The sequence below is a fragment of the Brienomyrus brachyistius genome, unplaced genomic scaffold (assembly GCF_023856365.1).
Source record: "Brienomyrus brachyistius isolate T26 unplaced genomic scaffold, BBRACH_0.4 scaffold35, whole genome shotgun sequence".
Taxonomy (NCBI): Eukaryota; Metazoa; Chordata; class Actinopteri; order Osteoglossiformes; family Mormyridae; genus Brienomyrus; species Brienomyrus brachyistius.
In genome coordinates this window covers 1,114,000-1,133,189 of record NW_026042310.1, presented here as the reverse complement: position 1 = coordinate 1,133,189, position 19,190 = coordinate 1,114,000, and the positions used below count along the sequence as shown (strand labels likewise).

General features: G+C 44.9%; 2 protein-coding genes across 8 annotated transcripts in view; both read left to right on the top strand.

Moving 5' to 3' along the window:
• Window positions 1-12,947, top strand: part of LOC125721830 (uncharacterized) — a 62,265-nt gene extending 49,318 nt beyond the window's left edge. For 4 of the 7 annotated variants that reach the window (XM_048997949.1, XM_048997950.1, XM_048997946.1 and 1 more), the window contains one exon: window positions 11,326-12,947. In XM_048997949.1, the coding sequence (XP_048853906.1) occupies window positions 11,596-12,669 (1,074 nt within the window). In that variant the 5' untranslated portion in view covers window positions 11,326-11,595 and the 3' untranslated portion in view covers window positions 12,670-12,947. Of the gene's footprint in view, window positions 1-10,722; window positions 10,786-11,325 lie in introns of all 7 variants that reach the window. The other 3 variants (XM_048997948.1, XM_048997944.1, XM_048997945.1) reach the window with 1 other exon arrangement.
• Window positions 5,350-19,190, top strand: part of LOC125721669 (uncharacterized) — a 101,484-nt gene continuing 87,643 nt past the window's right edge. The window contains exons 1-4 of the mRNA XM_048997605.1: window positions 5,350-5,739; window positions 9,018-9,085; window positions 9,440-9,721; window positions 9,975-10,013. Coding sequence (XP_048853562.1) covers window positions 5,636-5,739; window positions 9,018-9,085; window positions 9,440-9,721; window positions 9,975-10,013 — 493 coding nt within the window. The 5' untranslated portion in view covers window positions 5,350-5,635. The remainder of the gene's footprint in view (window positions 5,740-9,017; window positions 9,086-9,439; window positions 9,722-9,974; window positions 10,014-19,190) is intronic.

Genomic DNA, 19,190 nt, shown 5'->3' with positions numbered 1-19,190 from the left:
GAAATGGTAGGGTCACCAGGGTCTGTATGGCCCAAAGTTGAAAGCACAACACTTTGACCCAGGTGTTTGCTTATTGTTCTCCTTCTCTTGATGTGACTCATGATCAGCAGGAGATGACACTCCCCAACAGTCATCCTCAGCAGGAGATGACACCCCCAACAGTCATCCTCAACAGGAGATGACACCCCCCAACAGTCTTCCTCAGCAGGAGATGACACTCCCCAACAGTCATCCTCAGCAGAAGATGACACCCCCCAACAATCATCCTCAGCAGGAGATGACACCCCCCAACAGTCATCCTCAGCAGGAGATGACACTCCCCAACAGTCATCCTCAACAGGAGATGACACCCCCCAACAGTCATCCTCAACAGGAGATGACACCCCCCAACAGTCATCCTCAGCAGGAGATGACACTCCCCAACAGTCATCCTCAACAGGAGATGACACTCCCCAACAGTCTTCCTCAGCAGGAGATGACACCCCCCAACAGTCATCCTCAACAGGAGATGACACTCCCCAACAGTCATCCTCAGCAGGAGATGACACCCCCCAACAGTCATCCTCAACAGGAGATGACACCCCCCAACAGTCATCCTCAGCAGGAGATGACACTCCCCAACAGTCATCCTCAACAGGAGATGACACTACCCAACAGTCTTCCTCAGCAGGAGATGACACCCCCCAACAGTCATCCTCAACAGGAGATGACACTCCCCAACAGTCATCCTCAACAGGAGATGACACTCCCCAACAGTCATCCTCACGGATGTCATCCTCACGGAGTCCAGTGCTGCACTAACAATTTCAGCAGCACTGCACAGATCAACTGACTGAGACTGTAGAATAGCATTTGCTGGTTTTAAGACACCAAGCACCTGCACTAGGAACTTTCCAATCTTGAAGAAGTGATGCCTCTGAATTTGGCATAGAAGGCCTGATGCCTCGGTCCACAGGTCAACTGCAGCATCATCATCCCCTGTCATCTCAGAAAGGATACTAAGGATTTGCTCTTGATTGTCCACAGTGCACCTTGTCACCTCATAGTGGCTTGTCCATCTGATCTCAAGCAGCCATTTTAGACAAGGTGTATCATGTTTATCAAGCACATAGTGGTGGTGAAAAAAGTTGTAGAGTGAACTAGATAGGCTAAAAAATCTATTTGCACACGGCTCACTCTGCATGGCATGCACAACCACTAAGTGCAGTTATGGTTGTAGCAGTGGATGTATGGGACATATCTGTCAATCCTCTTTTGGAGCAGAGCTTGTACACCACCTCTAACCCCACTCATCACAGAAGCTCCATCATAACACTGGCTCAGTATACTGTCAGCACTGTAGCCAGCATCAGAAGGTGTAACAGTATCTCAGAGGTGCTGTACTCTGCATCAAGTTGTTGCAAGTCAAGCAACCCAATAAGATGCTCCTTTGGCATGGAATTTCTGACAAACAGTATTATCACAGACAAATTTTCCACAGTGCACCTATCCCTGGTCCCATCACTTTTGAGGCAAAAGCCTGCAGAATCAGCACTTTCATATTTTTTCCTGACCTCTCCAAGCAGCATGTCAGCCAGTGTTTGGATAATTTCATTTTGGATATCCTTAGATGTGTATTTTGCATTTTTTTGGGATACCCTTAGCAATGCTTGCTAGCTTCTCATCCTTCTCTAAGGTACATTCCATCAGTTTTAGATAAATACCTTGTTGGAGAAAGCGCCGTAGCTTTCACTCCTACAATCTAGTTATGTTGGAGAAAGCGCCGTAGCTTTCACTCCTACAATCTCCTGTGTGAGGAAGCGCCGCAGCTTACTACTCACACACTTCCACTTCTAGGACCCAGGAATAACGAGACAGCACACGTCTTTCTGTTTTACTTGCGCAAGGGTGCCCACTCAGGTGCAACAGACAATATCTGCGCCTCTGTCGAGTGTCACACAGGACAGTCCCTTGGCTTCTTTATTTATAGGGTAGGGGAGGGGTTACATGGGTGTAGTCTTAAGCTAGTTAATGCTATGTAAGGTCTTCCTGCAACAGGGTTAATACATAGCATTACATTCCTCAAGGTGGGCCCCCTGCTATGTCGACAGATGTTATCTCCTTTCTCTCTCAAGGCTTCTCATTCCTGCGTCACAATCTATTACGCTCCTGAAGAGAACATCCTGTCTGCACTTCTCTCTGGGCCATGGGTTAGTTGTCAGGGTTTGTACGTACGTACGTTAAGAGAGTGATAATATGATAAAACACACAAAAATATTCTAACATACCTGAAGCAATGTCATCATCATTAGCTGCTGCATCATGTCTCAAGGTGTCTGCAGTCCCACGGAGCCCCAGCTCATTTACACAGAGAAACCTTACAGCACTACCAATACTCTTGACATAGTAATGGTTTCTTTCAAGTTGTGTTTTATCAACCAACATTGAATCCACAGTCCCCCCTGTGGCCTCCCTGCGATTATGCTCAGTCCAGATGGTTGAAGCATGTATTATGGGTCCCAAGAGTGGTACCACAATAATAAAGTTAAGGACCTGTAAACAGGTGAGTAAAACAACGAGATGACACAGGCTGCAGCTTTTCTGTTCTTCGTCCAGAGTGCATCTGAGAGCAGAGCTGCTCCGCCCAGAAGCAACTGCTACATCTACGTCACGTGCTTCAATTCCATCCATCCATCCATTTTCCAAACCGCTTATCCTACTGGGTCGCGGGGGGTCCGGAGCCTATCCCTTAAGCAATGGGCACGAGGCAGGGAACAACCCAGGATGGGGGGCCAGCCCATCGCAGGGCACACTCACACACCATTCACTCACACATGCACAACTACAGACAATTTAGCAACTCCGATTAGCCTCAGCATGTTTTTGGACTGTGGGGGGAAACCGGAGTACCCGGAGGAAACCCCACGACGACATGGGGAGAACATGCAAACTCCGCACACATGTGACCCAGGCGGAGACTCGAACCTGGGTCCCAGAGGTGTGAGGCAACAGTGCTAACCACTGCACCACCATGCCGCCTCCGTGCTTTAGTTCGGACTGTGCTATTTTACAGAAATAATAGCTGATTTAAGAATAAACTATAGCTTGTTTCAACCCTGTTTTTATTATTTATTTATTTACTTTTTTTTTTTAAGCATGCCACACATGCACATGATTGTGGCTGGACACATGCCTCTGTAGCCCCTTGTCTAGATCCTCACGAGATCCTCGCAAACTCCATAACATCTTTTCGTCTCTACTCAACCCTCCGCCTCCTCCTGCTCCCTCCTTCCTGACTGCTGAAGATTTTGCCAACTTCTTTGCCGAGAAGATTGACAGAATCTGTCAGACATTCTCTCCCTCATCCACTACACTACACACTAAGGATTTCCCTCCCCCCTCACTGGCCCGGTCTTACGGCAGATGAGTTCATGAAAGTCATCTCATCTTCCAACCCTACCACCTGCCCACTTGATCCAATCCCTTCTGCATTGTTTCAGACAATCTCTCCAGACCTTCTCCCCTTCATCACGACTATCATTAATGGCTCCATAACCTCCGGTCATGTACCAACAGCATTAAAAATAGCCAGGGTCATTCCCATCTTAAAAAAACCCACTCTAAATCCCTCAGACACTTGCAGCTACCGACCAGTATCGCTTCTTTCCTTCCTTTCAAAAATCCTCGAACGTACAGTCTACAACCAGCTTTCTCTCTATCTCTCTCAGAACAACCTCCAGGATCCTAATCAGTCTGGCTTTTAAGCAGCTCACTCTACAGAGACTGCCCTCTTAGCAGTCACTGAGAAGCTACATGCTGCCAGATCAGCCAAACTGTCATCTGTCCTCATCCTTCTTGACCTCAGCAGATCAGCAGCATTTGACACGGTCAACCACAAAACTCTCCTATCCATCCTTAGGAGTCTTGGCATTGGTGGCTTGGCCTGGTGCTGGCTGGCTTCCTACCTAGAAGGCCGAACATACCAAGTGACATGGAATGGATCCACATCTACTCCACATTGTCTTTCCACCGGTGTCCCTCAGGGCTCGGTTCTTGGCCCTCTCCTATTCTCCCTCTCTACTAAATCTCTTGGCGAAGTTATATCCTCACATGGCTTCTCCTACCACTGCTATGCCGATGACACTCAACTCATCCTCTCCTTCCCTCCCTCAGACACTCATGTCTCCACTAAGATCTCTGCATGCTTGGCAGACATCTCATCTTGGATGACCACTCACCAGCTAAAACTCAACACTAGTAAAACTGAGCTGCTTTACATCCCGGCTGACTCATCCCCCCTCCAGGACCTTGCGATCTCTTTTGACAACTCCCTGATCCGTCCTTCGGTTTCTGCTAGAAACCTTGGAGTTACCATAGATGATCGGTTGTCATTTTCCTCACATATCGCCAGTCTTTCTCGCTCTTGTCGGTTTCTCCTCTTTAACATCAGGAGGATACGTCCATTTCTTTCCACTCAGGCTACCCAGATAGTCGTCCAGTCCCTCGTCATCTCACACCTTGACTACTACAACTCGCTTCTAGCGGGTTTACCACTGAGCGCCATCCGTCCCCTCCAACTGATTCAGAATGCAGCTGCTCGTCTTGTTTGCAACCTTCCCAAGTTCTCCCACACCACTCCTTTGCTGCGCTCCCTCCACTGGCTTCCTGTAGCTGCCCGCATCAGATTCAAAACACTGATGCTCGCATACAAAGCCAAAAATTCTCTGGCACCATCCTACCTAAAGGACCTCATCACACCCCGCACTGCACCACGATCTCCAGCACTGCTCGACTGGTCCCTCCTCCCCTCAAGGCACAAGGAAGACACGCATCTCGGCTCTTCTCTGTCCTGGCACCTAATTGGTGGAATGAACTCCCCCTAGATGTTCGAACAGCTGAATCCTTGAATGTCTTCAAGCAACGACTCAAAACATTCCTTTTTCAGAAATACCTGACGTAGTACTTCTGTATTCTTACTCGGCTCTTTTTCTGGTGTGTGTGTTTAAAAAAAAAACTGCACTTTCTCAACGGAGTTTTCAGACAGATGGTATTCATAGCCTGGGTCCTTATTGAGCTAGCATCGGAAATTCATCACAGAGTCTAAAAGCACTTATGTAAGTCGCTCTGGCTAAGGGCGTCTGCCAAATACTGTAAATGTAAATGTAAATGTAGATCAAGTGCTGCTTTCCAGTTGTTAAAACCAGTAAAAACCGGCTCATTTGCATACTGACAGTGACTGCTCTGTGTTGCTGGGCGGAGTATGAGAGGGGGATCTCTTCCGCGTGCTGTGTGAGCCTGCTAACAAAGCCTCATCCGGTGGATTTTTTCAGCTACTATAATAAATCCTGTCCATATTCAGTTTGTGAGTAATCTATTATTTTCTTTCTCAACTTAAACTAACACACTTCTCAAACTAACAGTTTGATTTAAGGGGGCTTTGCCCCCTCGTAGAGCCGGCTCTGGGCAACAGTGAGAATTAGTTCCATTACGTTACATTAGCAGCAGTAATTGGTAGCAGGAGAACGCAGGGGAAAACTTGAAAGCGGAGAGTTTGTGCTGCTGGACGACAGGGAGCCAGTAGTGTGCAACAGCGAGGCCCGGATCGGAGACGTATTGGGGCTACGGGCGCCGGGACGGTGGTCCCCGGCCGCTAATCATGCCCAGGTTAGCCGACGCCGATCCGAGCTCCCGCGGTGATGGTGTGAGCCGGGCGGCCGCGGAGCGAGAGCAGATCAACAGCACAGAGCACCACGGTCGAGAGTAAGTTTCTACTTTTCCGTTCTTGTATGTCAGCCGGTATTATGCCGAATTCTGCACCCCTGTCGTGACATGCACCCCGTGTCGGATGATATCTATAGGAAAAATTCTATGCTGAAATGAATAATTGCAACTAGAACATTAAGTTAAGGTTCTACATTATATCCAGATTTGACACCGCGGTGAAGTTGGTTTTATGTTCGATATTCGCTACATTTACTGGCATCTAAACTGCAATATCTTCGGGATCATGACGGTAATTAGGGCCAGAGGAATTCACTGAACTTTGTTTGATGTCGATCGTAATAACTTGTAGGTATGTGACGAATCCCGCATTCAGCGGCGGTGTTATTTTCTGTGCTCCTGCTGTTAACGAACTGTTGTCAGGCAGAGGGGTATCTCAGGAAAAGCGGAATTACAATTGGTTCGTGTTGGGTATTCCACGATTTCGAAATTTTCAATTTGGTTATGTTTTTCATGTTGATCGATTTCTTTAAACTTGTACGACAAATTCAGCGGCCAAACACTACCTTGTGAAATATAGGTGACTATTCTAAGGTAAGTTGAGATCATTAAACTATGTTACAACTATAAATTGACGAAGTTGCATAGAGATCTAACGATCGGAAACGAAGAATTTGGCTCCGGTCAAATGTTGTCTCCGAGTATGCTTGATCTGCTTATTGCTGAATAACTTACCTGTCATTCCAATGTCATAAGACTGTTACTTTGTTTCTTGAGCTTTAAAAACTGATTGACTTTTGTCTATGATAATAAGTTTTAGAGAATTTCTGAAGTTGATGCCACAGTTAATACACAGTTTAGATATCTTTGATTATTAAGTTTAATAGAGTTTCTGCAGTTGATGCCAGGATTTACCTGATTTCTGATTCCGGGGATGTTTCCATTGTGGTAAGGTCATGCAGAAACACAGCTTTCTAGCAATGAATCAATTAAAATCAATTCACAGAAAGTGGTATTGACTATATTGCTACATGTTAGCTTATCCTTTCAGCTATCTAGTTATGGAAATATTCGAACACGATTTTTTTATGTCCAAACTTAGGGAATAATTGGGCCATTTATTTGTTAATTACCTTATTAATTAACTAATAAAGCTATAATCAGCTGATAAAAGGAAGTCTTGTCTATGTGGAAATTACATTTTTAGATGATAATCTAATACTAGTCATTTTTTCTTTCAGTCATTGTCAGTTTTGGGGAATTTCTGAAGGGCTTCAATATCAATTGTGCATGTCAAGACAAAGCAATAAGCTTAATAACGGGGTCGTGCTAATTAAATAATTAAAACTATAATTAACTGAGAAATTATTATGAATCAGTTAGTTTTCATAAAAGGATAATATATTCTCACTGTCCTGAAAATTTCACTTTAAAATATCGAGAAACAAAAAAGTTCTGATGAATTTTAAGCAATCCGCGATCACAGTTTTCACACAAAACAAAATGAAAAGCAATAGATTTTTAATTGCTGTACAAATCAACAATAAAATTAGTGTAACTTTTTTGTTTCTCAACTGATTTTCAAAATCTTGGTGTATTTATTTAGCTCTTTTCAAGCCCTATCCTGTCATACTAATCTTAAGTATTCTTAAATATTCTTAATATTTTTTGAACATTTTTTTTTTTTTTGTCACATACCTAATTTAATAACAAATTTTTAAGCCAATTTATCCAACTTCAATATTGGCTCAGGGTTATAGCTGCTGTTCTGAAAAACGGTTCCCCCTTCGAATCGAAGTAAAGAGATGTGCGCTCTTTCGTGACTGGAACTTCTTGCGTCCGGGTGTTTGCGGTCGCACTAAGCAGATTGTGTGTAATTCAGACAAATCCATGACTGTCCTGAGGTGATGGTGTGAGCAGGGCGCCGTGGTGAAGTAACTGAACTGAACTGACGAGGCACGTAGAATGAACGGCACCTGGATGCCAGATATTCCAGATGAGGCCGGCGGGAGTGAGAGAACACAAACGCTCTTCGCCTCGAATCACAGTTAGCGTTCACCATGAAACAGACCCCTCCCCTTTTAGATTTGTTTCATTAATAATGTTTGTTTATGTAGTAACTAAAAAGTGTTTAGCGAATCAAAACCACCTTATATTGAAGTTGGGATGAAGTCAGGTGACTGTGGAGACCAGGCCATCTGCCACCCTCACCGTCACTCTCCTTTGACTAATCAGTCAGACAAAGTCTGGAGGTGTCTGACTGACTGATTAATTTATGAGACTCTTGTCGATGCTGAAAGCTGCCTGCACTGATGAGAGGAATGATGTTGAATTACTTTTTATTCTGTGTAAAACTAAAGATTGATTTTATGATGAATTTAAAGCGGTCTTACTGGCTGGTACATTGAGACCTCTCAGAGCAGATTTTCTACCTCGTCTCGTAATTAATGATAAGTCCTTTATTTGCCATTGGCACAAGTACAGCTACATTGCAATGCTTCTCTTCACCTACCTCATCTTGTACTCCATAGCTTGGGGGGGTGGGGGGGTGGAACATTGCAGGGTCTGCTAATGTGCGGCACCTCTGGGGCTGAGGGTTAAGGGCCCACAGACATGTGATGGTTATGCCAAGGCCAAGTCTCAAACCAGCGACCTTCTGATCAAGGGCACAGAGGCTTAGCCCACTGAGCTACACGCCGCCAAAATCTACAGGATCGTCCCATGTTGTAAAATAAAAAACTGTCCCATTTTGATCCCACATGGGAGGTGATTTTGTCTCGTATTATCAGACCTGGTGATTGATCCTGGGGAGGTGGGGGCATCGTGTTCCTCATTTCTTGAGGCTGGTGAATGAGCCAATAAAATCCCTCATCCTCTACTATGCAAAAAGCCAATGTAATCTTCTGTTATTGTAGTAGTTCTGTACTCAGCTCTGGTGCTGCTAACGTTCACTATTTATAAAGTTCACATGTCAGTCAGCAATATCAGCCCATATTGATCCATCGGACAGATACCTACATCTTGATTTATAACAAATACTGACATGTTAAACGATGTACCGTACGTCCATAGATGTGTTTTGCTAGTTTCTAAGAACGGATTTATAATCAAGTCAGTGATCAAGACTTGATATTAACTTGGGTTATAAATGCACGTTAATAGTGTTGGTCAGGATGAGATTTTCATAATGTTTAAATGTTAGAGGTCAGACCCTGAGGATGGAGACTGCAGACAGGGAATCTCAGTTTTTAATATTGTTAATGTCCTTTATACGTGTCAGTCCTGACCTCTATCATCTCGATCTTCTCTGGCTGCAGGTGGGTGGTCAGACTTCTGCTCCTCTGCCTTATACAGCATCTCCCTGCTGCCTTCGGCACTGACTTATGTGAGTAGACGCCTCACACTGACTCTGTGGGCTAATTAGCTGAATATGTTAATTCTGATCTGTTTTATGAATTATATGATGGTGTGAGTGTCTGACATGGGTGTCGCCTGTAAAATCCCCCCCATTATAGGGAGCAGTCGGGTCTCTCACTGTGTTCCTGTAACTTAGCTGCCTGGTTATGCTGTAGCTGCTCTGTGTGATGATACTGATTGTGCTGAATTTAAGCTGTGACACGTAATTCGGACAAAGACCCCAGGCATAATGAATGGGCCAATCAGTGTGGAGGGCTGGAATTATGGGTAATTATAATACTGGTATTTTAATAACTTTGTTCTGTATGTTAATCAATTGTAGCTGTTTCTCCTGGAGCTACTGTCACACTGCCCTGTGATGGACCTGCAGTTAATGACACCAATCAAGTGGAGGTGCTGTGGATTTATGGAAGCCGGGCTGTCTGTTCATTTAACAATAGGACTTTGTGTCAGCACCCTGACTTCGTGCATCGGACTCAGCTTCAATCCATCCAACAGAACAACTTCGGTTTGGTCATTAATGATGTCCGGATCCAGGATGCGGGGGGGTATAAGTGTCTGATCAATGGTAAAGTGATGCAGAGGATTCGCCTTTCTGTTAGAGGTAAGTAAACCCTCTGACCGGCCACCTCAGACCTCAGGAGACCCCGTCCCTGTGGGGCAAAGCCTCCTCCAGCTCAGCCGGCCTCCCTGCCCTGCTTGAGCAGAGCCCTCACCCAGAAGATGAGAGCAGTAGGGACCCCCCTCTGCAGCTCCTCTCTCCTCCCAGGCCCCCTGGTCATCTTGCGTTTCACACACACTGCTGTAGCTCTGAGACTCAGACTGACTCTGCTGTTTGTGTTTCTGTGTGTCTGTAGGAGGCCGGAAGCGAAGGGATGCAGAGACCTCATCTAAAGGTTTGTGCAGCTTTACTTTACTCTGTTTTACTCTGTAATTGAGGCAGTTCTCATGCTGATGTCAGGCCTGTTGGACATGATGCACCCATTAATAGTGTCACGGGAACGCTCGGCGATCGCGGGCAGAGCGGCGATCGTTCGAGGCGAACGGGCAAGAAGGATGCAGGCAGGCGGAAGTCGGGGATTAACGAGGGTTTAATATACAAACTGGGAGCAGGAGACATGTAACGCCAACTAACATCAATGACAGACAAACCAAACTGGGGAGACCAGGACTTAAATACACAAGACTGATGAAAAGCAAACGGACACAGCTGGGTACAATCCGGGAAACACACGTGGGTAATCAGGGGGCGTGGCACACACGAGGAGCGGACGAGCCGGGCATGACAAATAGGCCTCTTGTCTGTCTGACAGGCCTGATCACAGGAGGCCTGGGGCCTGAATTATATTATACTGTAGATGTGTTGCCCCAGCTCAGTGATTTTACATGGCCTACTACTTCATGACTGAGATGCTGTTGTTGCCAGTTGCTTCCACTTCGTTATAATACCACTAACAGTTGACTATAGAGTATTTAGTAGCGAGGAAATTTCACGAATGGACTTATTACACAGGTGGCATCCTATCGCGGTACCATGCTTGAATTGAGCTCCTGAGAGTGACCCATTCTAGCATTCAGCTAATTTTGTTTCTTTTCCCTCCACAGGGAATCTTGTTTGCAAGCCGTATGAAGACAAAGGCAAAGAAGTTCCTGGTGAAAACCCTCCAGGTGAGTTTATACCCTGTGTGATAAACATGCTTCTGCCCCAGAGTGAATCCTACATTCTCTGATCCTTCAGTTACGAGTGATGCCAGTTGTTTAATGACTAACGCGGGATCAGAGGGGACACAGGGCTGTGTAGAGCGAGCGGCTCTTTGCAGGCTGAGGGTGAAGATGTCAGTGTCATGCTGGCTGTGCAGAGCCGCCCAGTACCTGCAGTTTACAGCAGAGACAGTCACCAGACTGTGGGCCTCCTGTGTTATTAGCCATTATAGAGAATGTTTAGTACTGTGTTTTATTAGGTGTTAAGGGGACAGCGGGTGGGGTGGCTTAGGGTGTGGATCTGAGTGGCATGGTGGCCTGCTGTCGTACCATTGAGGAAGGCCTTTAACAGTAAAGGGTCAGTTGGGCAGCTGCTCTAATTTGGGCTGTTTGCTCAGTGATGTGACTCTACTGGATGTTTCACCAAGACCTGAGACTGAGACCTGAGATAGAAGGTGTTATGTCCATATGGAAATATATTGACAATTATTTTTCTTCGTTCTGCAGGGACTTCTTCAGGGACCCCTTCAAGTGAGCCCTCAATAAATCAGACTGTTCTGCTGTTATCAATCACAGCAATAATAGTCTATGCATTAGACTGATGAACCGACAAAGGAATGAACTGCAGGCCGATCCGACACCTGCTGAAAACTTGAATGAGTCTCTGACCTCATTTTGATTTCCGAATGACAGAAGCGCCTGACCTGGGCTACAGAGAAGTAGCATTGGAATGTTGCTCAGTGGTCCAAAGTTTTTTCGGATGAAAGCAAATTTTGCATGTCATTCGGAAATCAAGGTGCCAGAGTCTGGAGGAAGACTGGGGAGAGGGAAATGCCAAAATGCCTGAAGTCCAGTGTCAAGTACCCACAGTCAGTGATGGTCTGGGGTGCCATGTCAGCTGCTGGTGTTGGTCCACTGTGTTTTGTCAAGGGCAGGGTCAATGCAGCTAGCTATCAGGAGATTTTGGAGCACTTCATGCTTTCATCTGCTGAAAAGCTTTATGGAGATGAAGATTTCATTTTTCAGCACAACCTGGCACCTGCTCACAGTGCCAAAACCACTGGTAAATGGTTTACTGACCATGGTATTACTGTGCTCAATTGGCCTGCCAACTCTCCTGACCTGAACCCCATACAGAATCTGTGGGATATTGTGAAGAGAAAGTTGAGAGACGCAAGACCCAACACTCTGGATGAGCTTAAGGCCGCTATCGAAGCATCCTGGGCCTCCATAACACCTCAGCAGTGCCACAGGCTGATTGCCTCCGTGTATGTTGATACTTCCATGTCCCATTCTCGCCAGTGTGGGGAAGCAATAAAAAAGGCCAATAGGATGTTGGGGTATATCTCCAGGTGTGTGGAGTATAAGTCAAGGGAGGTAATGCTAAGATTATACAATTCCTTGGTGAGACCTCACCTAGAATATTGTGTGCAGGTTTGGTCACCATATCTTAAAAAGGACATTGTGGCCTTAGAAAAGGTGGAGCGTAGGGCCACAAAAATGATTCCTGGTCTTAGAGGAATGTCATACGAGGAACGGTTACTTGAGCTAAATCTGTTCAGTCTCAAGCAAAGGAGACTGAGGGGGGACATGATCCAGGTATATAAGATTCTAACAGGTTTGGATGCTGTTCAAGCAAATAGTTACTTCAGCATTAGTTTAAATACACGAACTCGTGGTCATAGGTGGAAATTAGCGGGAGAACACTTCAAGCTGGATTTAAGGAAGCACTTCTTTACACAGCGTGTAGTCAGAGTATGGAATACCCTTCCTGATAATGTAGTGCAAGCTGAATCCTTGGGTTCCTTTAAATCAGAGCTAGATAAGATTTTAATGACTCTGAGCTATTAGTTTAGTTCTTCCCAAGCGAGCTTGATGGGCCGAATGGCCTCCTCTCGTTTGTATAGTTCTTATGTTCTTATGTTCTTATGCCACGCCACATTGAAGCAGTCATTTCTGCAAAAGGATTCCCGACCAAGTATTGAGTGCATAACTGAACATAATTATTTGAAGGTTGACTTGTTTGGTATTAAAACCACTTTTGTTTTATTGGACGGATGAATTATGCTAATTTTCATGAGCTGTATGCCAAAATCATCAATATTAAAACAATAAAATGCTTGAACTACTTCAGTTGTGTGTATTGAATCTAAAATATATGAAAGTCTAATGTTTATCAGTACATTACAGAAAATAATGAACTTTTTCACAATATGCTAATTTTTTGAGAAGGACCTTTATATGGGGTTTTTCTCACGTTAGTATCTTCTCCTTTTAACCTTCTGTTTACATTAACGTCTTGCTTATTTTGAGATTGCACTTTATTTTACCATGAGCCTTATTAGTTGAATGTAAATGTATTTATTTGAAAATTTCTTAGTGTTTTGTAGCGTATCTATGAGAATTGCCTTCATTTATCATCCAACGCTAGTGGATATGTTATTCACTTGCAGCTGTTCAGCTGTTGTACTGTACCTTTTGAAGTCGGAGGTTGGAAATTTTGGTGCTCCAGGTTATCAAGAAGGTATCAATACATCGCGATGTGAGATACTGCTAATAATGAACAATATATATAATATATCCTTTCTCCTTCAGATAATCCGTGCATATCAACACAGCTCACCGGTTCTTTCTTGTCCCTGTGCATATCAACCTATCAGCTGGTGGTTATGCAACCAGCTCAGTTTGGTGATGGTTTGGGACCTGCTAGTAACCAGGGTCATGTCAACTTAGGGACTTTGTGCTTTTCAACTGCTATAAACAAAGATTGGGATATCCTTCCCACCCTTCAGCTCCGTCGTGCCTTCTGTGCTGGATGGCGTAACCAAACTGGCATGGCGCTACATCGTGTTTCCCTACACGTTAAGAGAACAGGCAAACTTAAAAATTGCGTGCTGTGATTTCCATTTTCCCTAATGCTATCAGGGCAACTGTCTGCACTCTCATTGCTATAAGGGCAACTAGTGCTAATGAAGTTCTGTTTGTCAATTGAAAGCCATTTAATTATGTTAAAGCACAGGTACTACATGGGAAGGATAATGGCTTTACAGGGAGTGCAGAATTATTAGACAAATGAGTATTTTGTCCACATCATCCTCTTTTTGCATGTTGTCTTACTCCAAGCTGTATAGGCTCGAAAGCCTACTACCAATTAAGCATATTAGGTGATGTGCATCTCTGTAATGAGAAGGGGTGTGGTCTAATGACATCAACACCCTATATCAGGTGTGCATAATTATTAAGCAACTTAACAAAAAACAAATATATACCCATTTCAATTATTTATTTTTACCAGTGAAACCAATATAACATCTCCACATTCACAAATATACATTTCTGACATTCAAAAACAAAACAAAAACAAAATCAGTGACCAATACAGCCACCTTTCTTTGCAAGGACACTCAAAAGCCTGCCATCCATGGATTCTGTCAGTGTTTTGATCTGTTCACCATCAACATTGCGTGCAGCAGCAACCACAGCCTCCCAGACACTGTTCAGAGAGGTGTACTGTTTTCCCTCCTTGTAAATCTCACATTTAATGATGGACCACAGGTTCTCAATGGGGTTCAGATCAGGTGTACAAGGAGGCCATGTCATTAGTTTTCCTTCTTTTATACCCGTTCTTGCCAGCCACGCTGTGGAGTACTTGGACACGTGTGATGGAGCATTGTCCTGCATGAAAATCATGTTTTTCTTGAAGGATGCAGACTTCTTTCTGTACCACTGCTTGAAGAAGGTGTCTTCCAGAAACTGGCAGTAGGACTGGGAGTTGAGCTTGACTCCATCCTCAACCCGAAAAGGCCCCACAAGCTCATCTTTGATGATACCAGCCCAAACCAGTACTCCACCTCCACCTTGCTGGCGTCTGAGTCGGACTGGAGCTCTCTGCTCTTTACCAATCCAGCCACGGGCCCATCCATCTGGACCATCAAGACTCACTCTCATTTCATCAGTCCATAAAACCTTAGAAAAATCAGTCTTGAGATATTTCTTGGCCCAGTCTTGACGTTTCAGCTTGTGTGTCTTGTTCAGTGGTGGTCGTCTTTCAGCCTTTCTTACCTTGGCCATGTCTCTGAGTATTGCACACCTTGTGCTTTTGGGCACTCCAGTGATGTTGCAGCTCTGAAATATGGCGAAACTGGTGGCAAGTGGCATCTTGGCAGCTGCACGCTTGACTTTTCTCAGTTCATGGGCAGTTATTTTGCGCCTTGGTTTTTCCACACGCTTCTTGCGACCCTGTTGACTATTTTGAATGAAACGCTTGATTGTTCGATGATCATGCTTCAGAAACTTTGCAATTTTAAGAGTGCTGCATCCCTCTACAAGATATCTCAGTATTTTTTACTTTTCTGAGCCTGTCAAGTCCTTCTTTTGACCCATTTTGCCAAAGGAAAGGACGTTGCCTAATAATTATGCACACCTGATATAGGGTGTTGATGTCATTAGACCACACCCCTTCTCATTACAGAGATGCACATCACCTAATATGCTTAATTGGTAGTAGGCTTTCGAGCCTATACAGCTTGGAGTGAGACAACATGCATAAAGAGGATGATGTGGACAAAATACTCATTTGCCTAATAATTCTGCACTCCCTGTATAACCTCTTAAAGGCACTCAGGGACTGATATGCAGATATACAGGTATGACAGTGATGCCAACATGACAATAAATACAGTATTACCTGAGCATGCAGTTCATTTGCATGTTATGTTAATTGAGCTGGTGCTGAAACTTAAGACATGAATGGCTGGGGTGACCCTGAGGAGGTGTTAATGCAGCCGTCGGAAGGTACATTAGGAACTTTTTGGGGAACAGAAGGGTTTTCTATTTTTTCGTTGTTACATATAGCTTTTTGTTTTGTTTCAACTGTTCATTTCACTGCCTGAGACTTTTGCACAGACCTGTAAATGTAATTTTATGACTTTTTTTTTTTTATCTTGCATTAAGCTATAAATGTTGCTTTTTCTTTAGGTATCTGTTACCCGCTGTGCAATATTTTCTCCTATAGTATAAAATATAATATATATGACAAAGTTAGCCAGGGTGTTTCTTAAAATATATATATATATATAAATATATATAAATAAAAATAAACATTTTATATTCCATTCTAGTTCATGGCAATTTATGTTGTACTGTCCTGAACCAGATCTCTACTCTGGTATCTTTTGGGGCCGGATTCCAGCTGTAAGTATCCACATGAACCTGGGGTTATGATCTGATTTGTCAGTTTCTGATTGATCAGTCTAAATCCCAGTCACTTGTCCTGAGTATGTGCACTACAAAAAGTGACGGAAATGGCTGGCAAGATCATCGGCACACCACTCCCAGCAATCCAGGACTGCCACTTTTCTCTTTCCTGCCTTCAGTCAATCCGCACACACACAGCCAGGAACAGTTTTTACCCCAGTGCTCGCAGACTACTTACCAATGTAACATGCAGATTCTGTTTACAATGTGCAATAATACATATTTATAAAAAAAAAGTTTTATAAAAAACTGTGAAATATATATTCTGTGTTTAATACGTACAATACCACTAATACAATACAGCTGCTTAAAACTGTCAACACTAACTTTACACTTTGTACTTTCTGGTCACTGTTAAAAGTACATGTTCGACTGCATAGAACTTAAATTGAGAATTTTGTATTTATTGAACTGTTGCAGTGCTATGGCATGCTGAGGTGTATGGAGATCGTTATGACAAAATTAGCCAGGACACGCCACCTCACTCGCCGAATTTAATTGCCAAGATTTCAAAATGCCGGAACAGTGTTACTTTTTAAAATTTCGAACAGCTCGATATGTCTGGACAGTATGACGCAGTATGACGATATAGAGCAGCAGACACTTCGCATCAAGGTGAACGTGTGACGACAGGGCAGTGCAGTCATAATAAAAATAATGCAAATGTACGTCGGCATCATCAGGGCCATGGGAGCGGCATGGACACCCTGACAGATTCAGGGACCCCAGCACTTTACAGGGGCCCTTGAATACATAAAATTATAAAATTGTGTAATATAAAGGGGGCTCAGAATGCCTAGCTATTCCCCTGGGCATCATTTCACGATTTGCGTTCCCAAAAAACATTCTTCCCATTGAGTGAAACACCCACTGAGAGGCCCAGTGAAAAAGCTGTAGTAATCGGCGATTCCAATTTACGTGAGCATAGAGAGTAATTAATTGTCTTCCATGGGCCAGAGTGACCAACATATCAAATTTAAATGTGCTGGCTAAGAGTAACATTCAAGAACTGTGAATATTCAAGTATCGTTATCCATATGCACCCATCGTATTGGGTTTCCTTCAGATGCTTCCCCCTCAGCTCCAAGATATGCTCTTCCGACTGGTTCTCCTGTCTTGATGACAGTTTGAACCACTTTTCCATTGGCCAGTGGACAGAGAGTCATGGTCATGTGTTCAAACTCATAACAAGGAGCAGATGCCTGAGATCCATAGCTGGTAAACGGTGGTTATTAGACACTATACTGCGAGAGGTACTCCAAGCCCAGTTAACAGTGACTACAGGGTAATCATGCTGCCGGATGAAGTGCTAGTTATTAATGCCGTTTCTGGGTAATTTCATAGGTAATCTACGGCTAACAAATATTCTTTGGCCTGTAGCTGAATGTCAGGTCTGACCTTTTCCCAGGTCCTCCAAGGAAGTTCTGCGATGATTCGGCTCCTTTCGCTTTTTGTAGTAATATTGCTGACGTTTGGCACATTCACCGACCATCTGATCAATATCATAATTCATGTGTGGCCTGCAGAGTGCTTGACGTACTCTTCGACTTCTCTGCCCCCAAAGGCCCTTCATGTCCCCTGGTAAGCATGTCACCTCCCATCGCTGTCGGCACCACTATCCAGTCCTGTTTTAAAAGCAGTCCATCCACTACCGAGAGCTCATCCTGGATGTGGTAGCATTGCAGGCTTGATCATTTTTTCCAGCCCTATTGGAGTTTGTGCACCACTTTGCTCAGAACAGATCTCTGGAAGTTTCTCCAGCCATTCTGAGTAGCTGTTCCTATGAGGCTTGCTTTGCTGCAACAACCACGGCTACATGAAGCCCCATGTCTTTTCTGAGCCCGATGAATCTTGGCATTCTCGTCCCGGAATATGCCGATGCCATTTGGAAAGAGAAATCTATTGGTGGGATAACCTGGCCATTTAAGTGGAACCGGGTTCTCTGGCCAGCTGGGAGCAGGAGCGCGACTGACAGGCATGCCAGGCTGAGGCAGCATTACGGGGCCGCGACTGGAGTGGGAGCTGCTGTGCAGGGCCGCCCGCCCCACAACACCTGGACCCTCCTAAGCAGGGTAGGGAGAAGGGCCGAGGCCAGGAGGGGCCCGCACTGCTGGAAGGCTCCAGCAACCCCTTGCGCTGGTTGTCGCTGAAGAAGGCAGCCTGGCTGTGGGAGTCGCTGGGTGTGGACCTCCTGGAAGCTGTGCTAGGAGCCCTGAAGGCACAGAAGAAGGGTTGGCGCCAGCCAGCAGCTAGCCACGCCAGTGCTCAGGGAGTGACCTGCCCCGTCATCGGAGGTCATCGGCTGCCAGCAGGATCCCGGGACTCGTATCAGAACTGAGGTGGGGACTGGGGGTGGTGGTCGCCGGGACGGTCGACCTCTGAGGAGGGGGCAGTGTAGCACGGGTGGGGCGTATGTCCCAGCATGCCCCACCATTCCCCACCATGCCCCACGTGCAATTGTAAATAGCCCTTGTTGTGTTGTTAATGTTAATGGTTGCATTTCTCTACTTTCGGCCGTGTGATACATGGTGCGTGAAAAAGACAATGCAGGAAAATAACCCAAGAGAGAAGAATATAGAGGATTATTTGACGGAAGACGTAGGACTAAAGCCAGACAATCTGTCAGACGCAAAGAGATTCAATTGTAAGCAGAACTGCAGAAATGACTAAATATAGCATATTAAATACATAATATTTTCACGTCTGGAGGGTGCCCGAGGGGGCACCTTCTGAGCTGCCATCAGGGTCTACGGAAGGGTGCCATCACAGATGAGACTGCGATCTATGACGATGTCGGTGCAGCTTCCATCCTGCCACCCGACACAGGCCGATGTGGAGGACTGTCTCACTGATGGACTTTAACTAGGACCGGATCACAGTTTACACCTTGCTCTTAGCAAACAATCCGGCTACTTCTCTACCCTCATCCAGTAATGTTAGCATGGCCCGGGGGGTGGGGCTGCCAGTTGACCTTGGACCCCCAGAGGTTTTTTTTCTCCCTACTTGGGAGTTTTTGGTTCCTCTCCTCCTCCTGTAAATTCATTGCAGTACCCTTTAACACCAGAAGGTGACAGTAGAGTCAAATGTTTTATTTTACAGAGTTTTTGGTCAACATT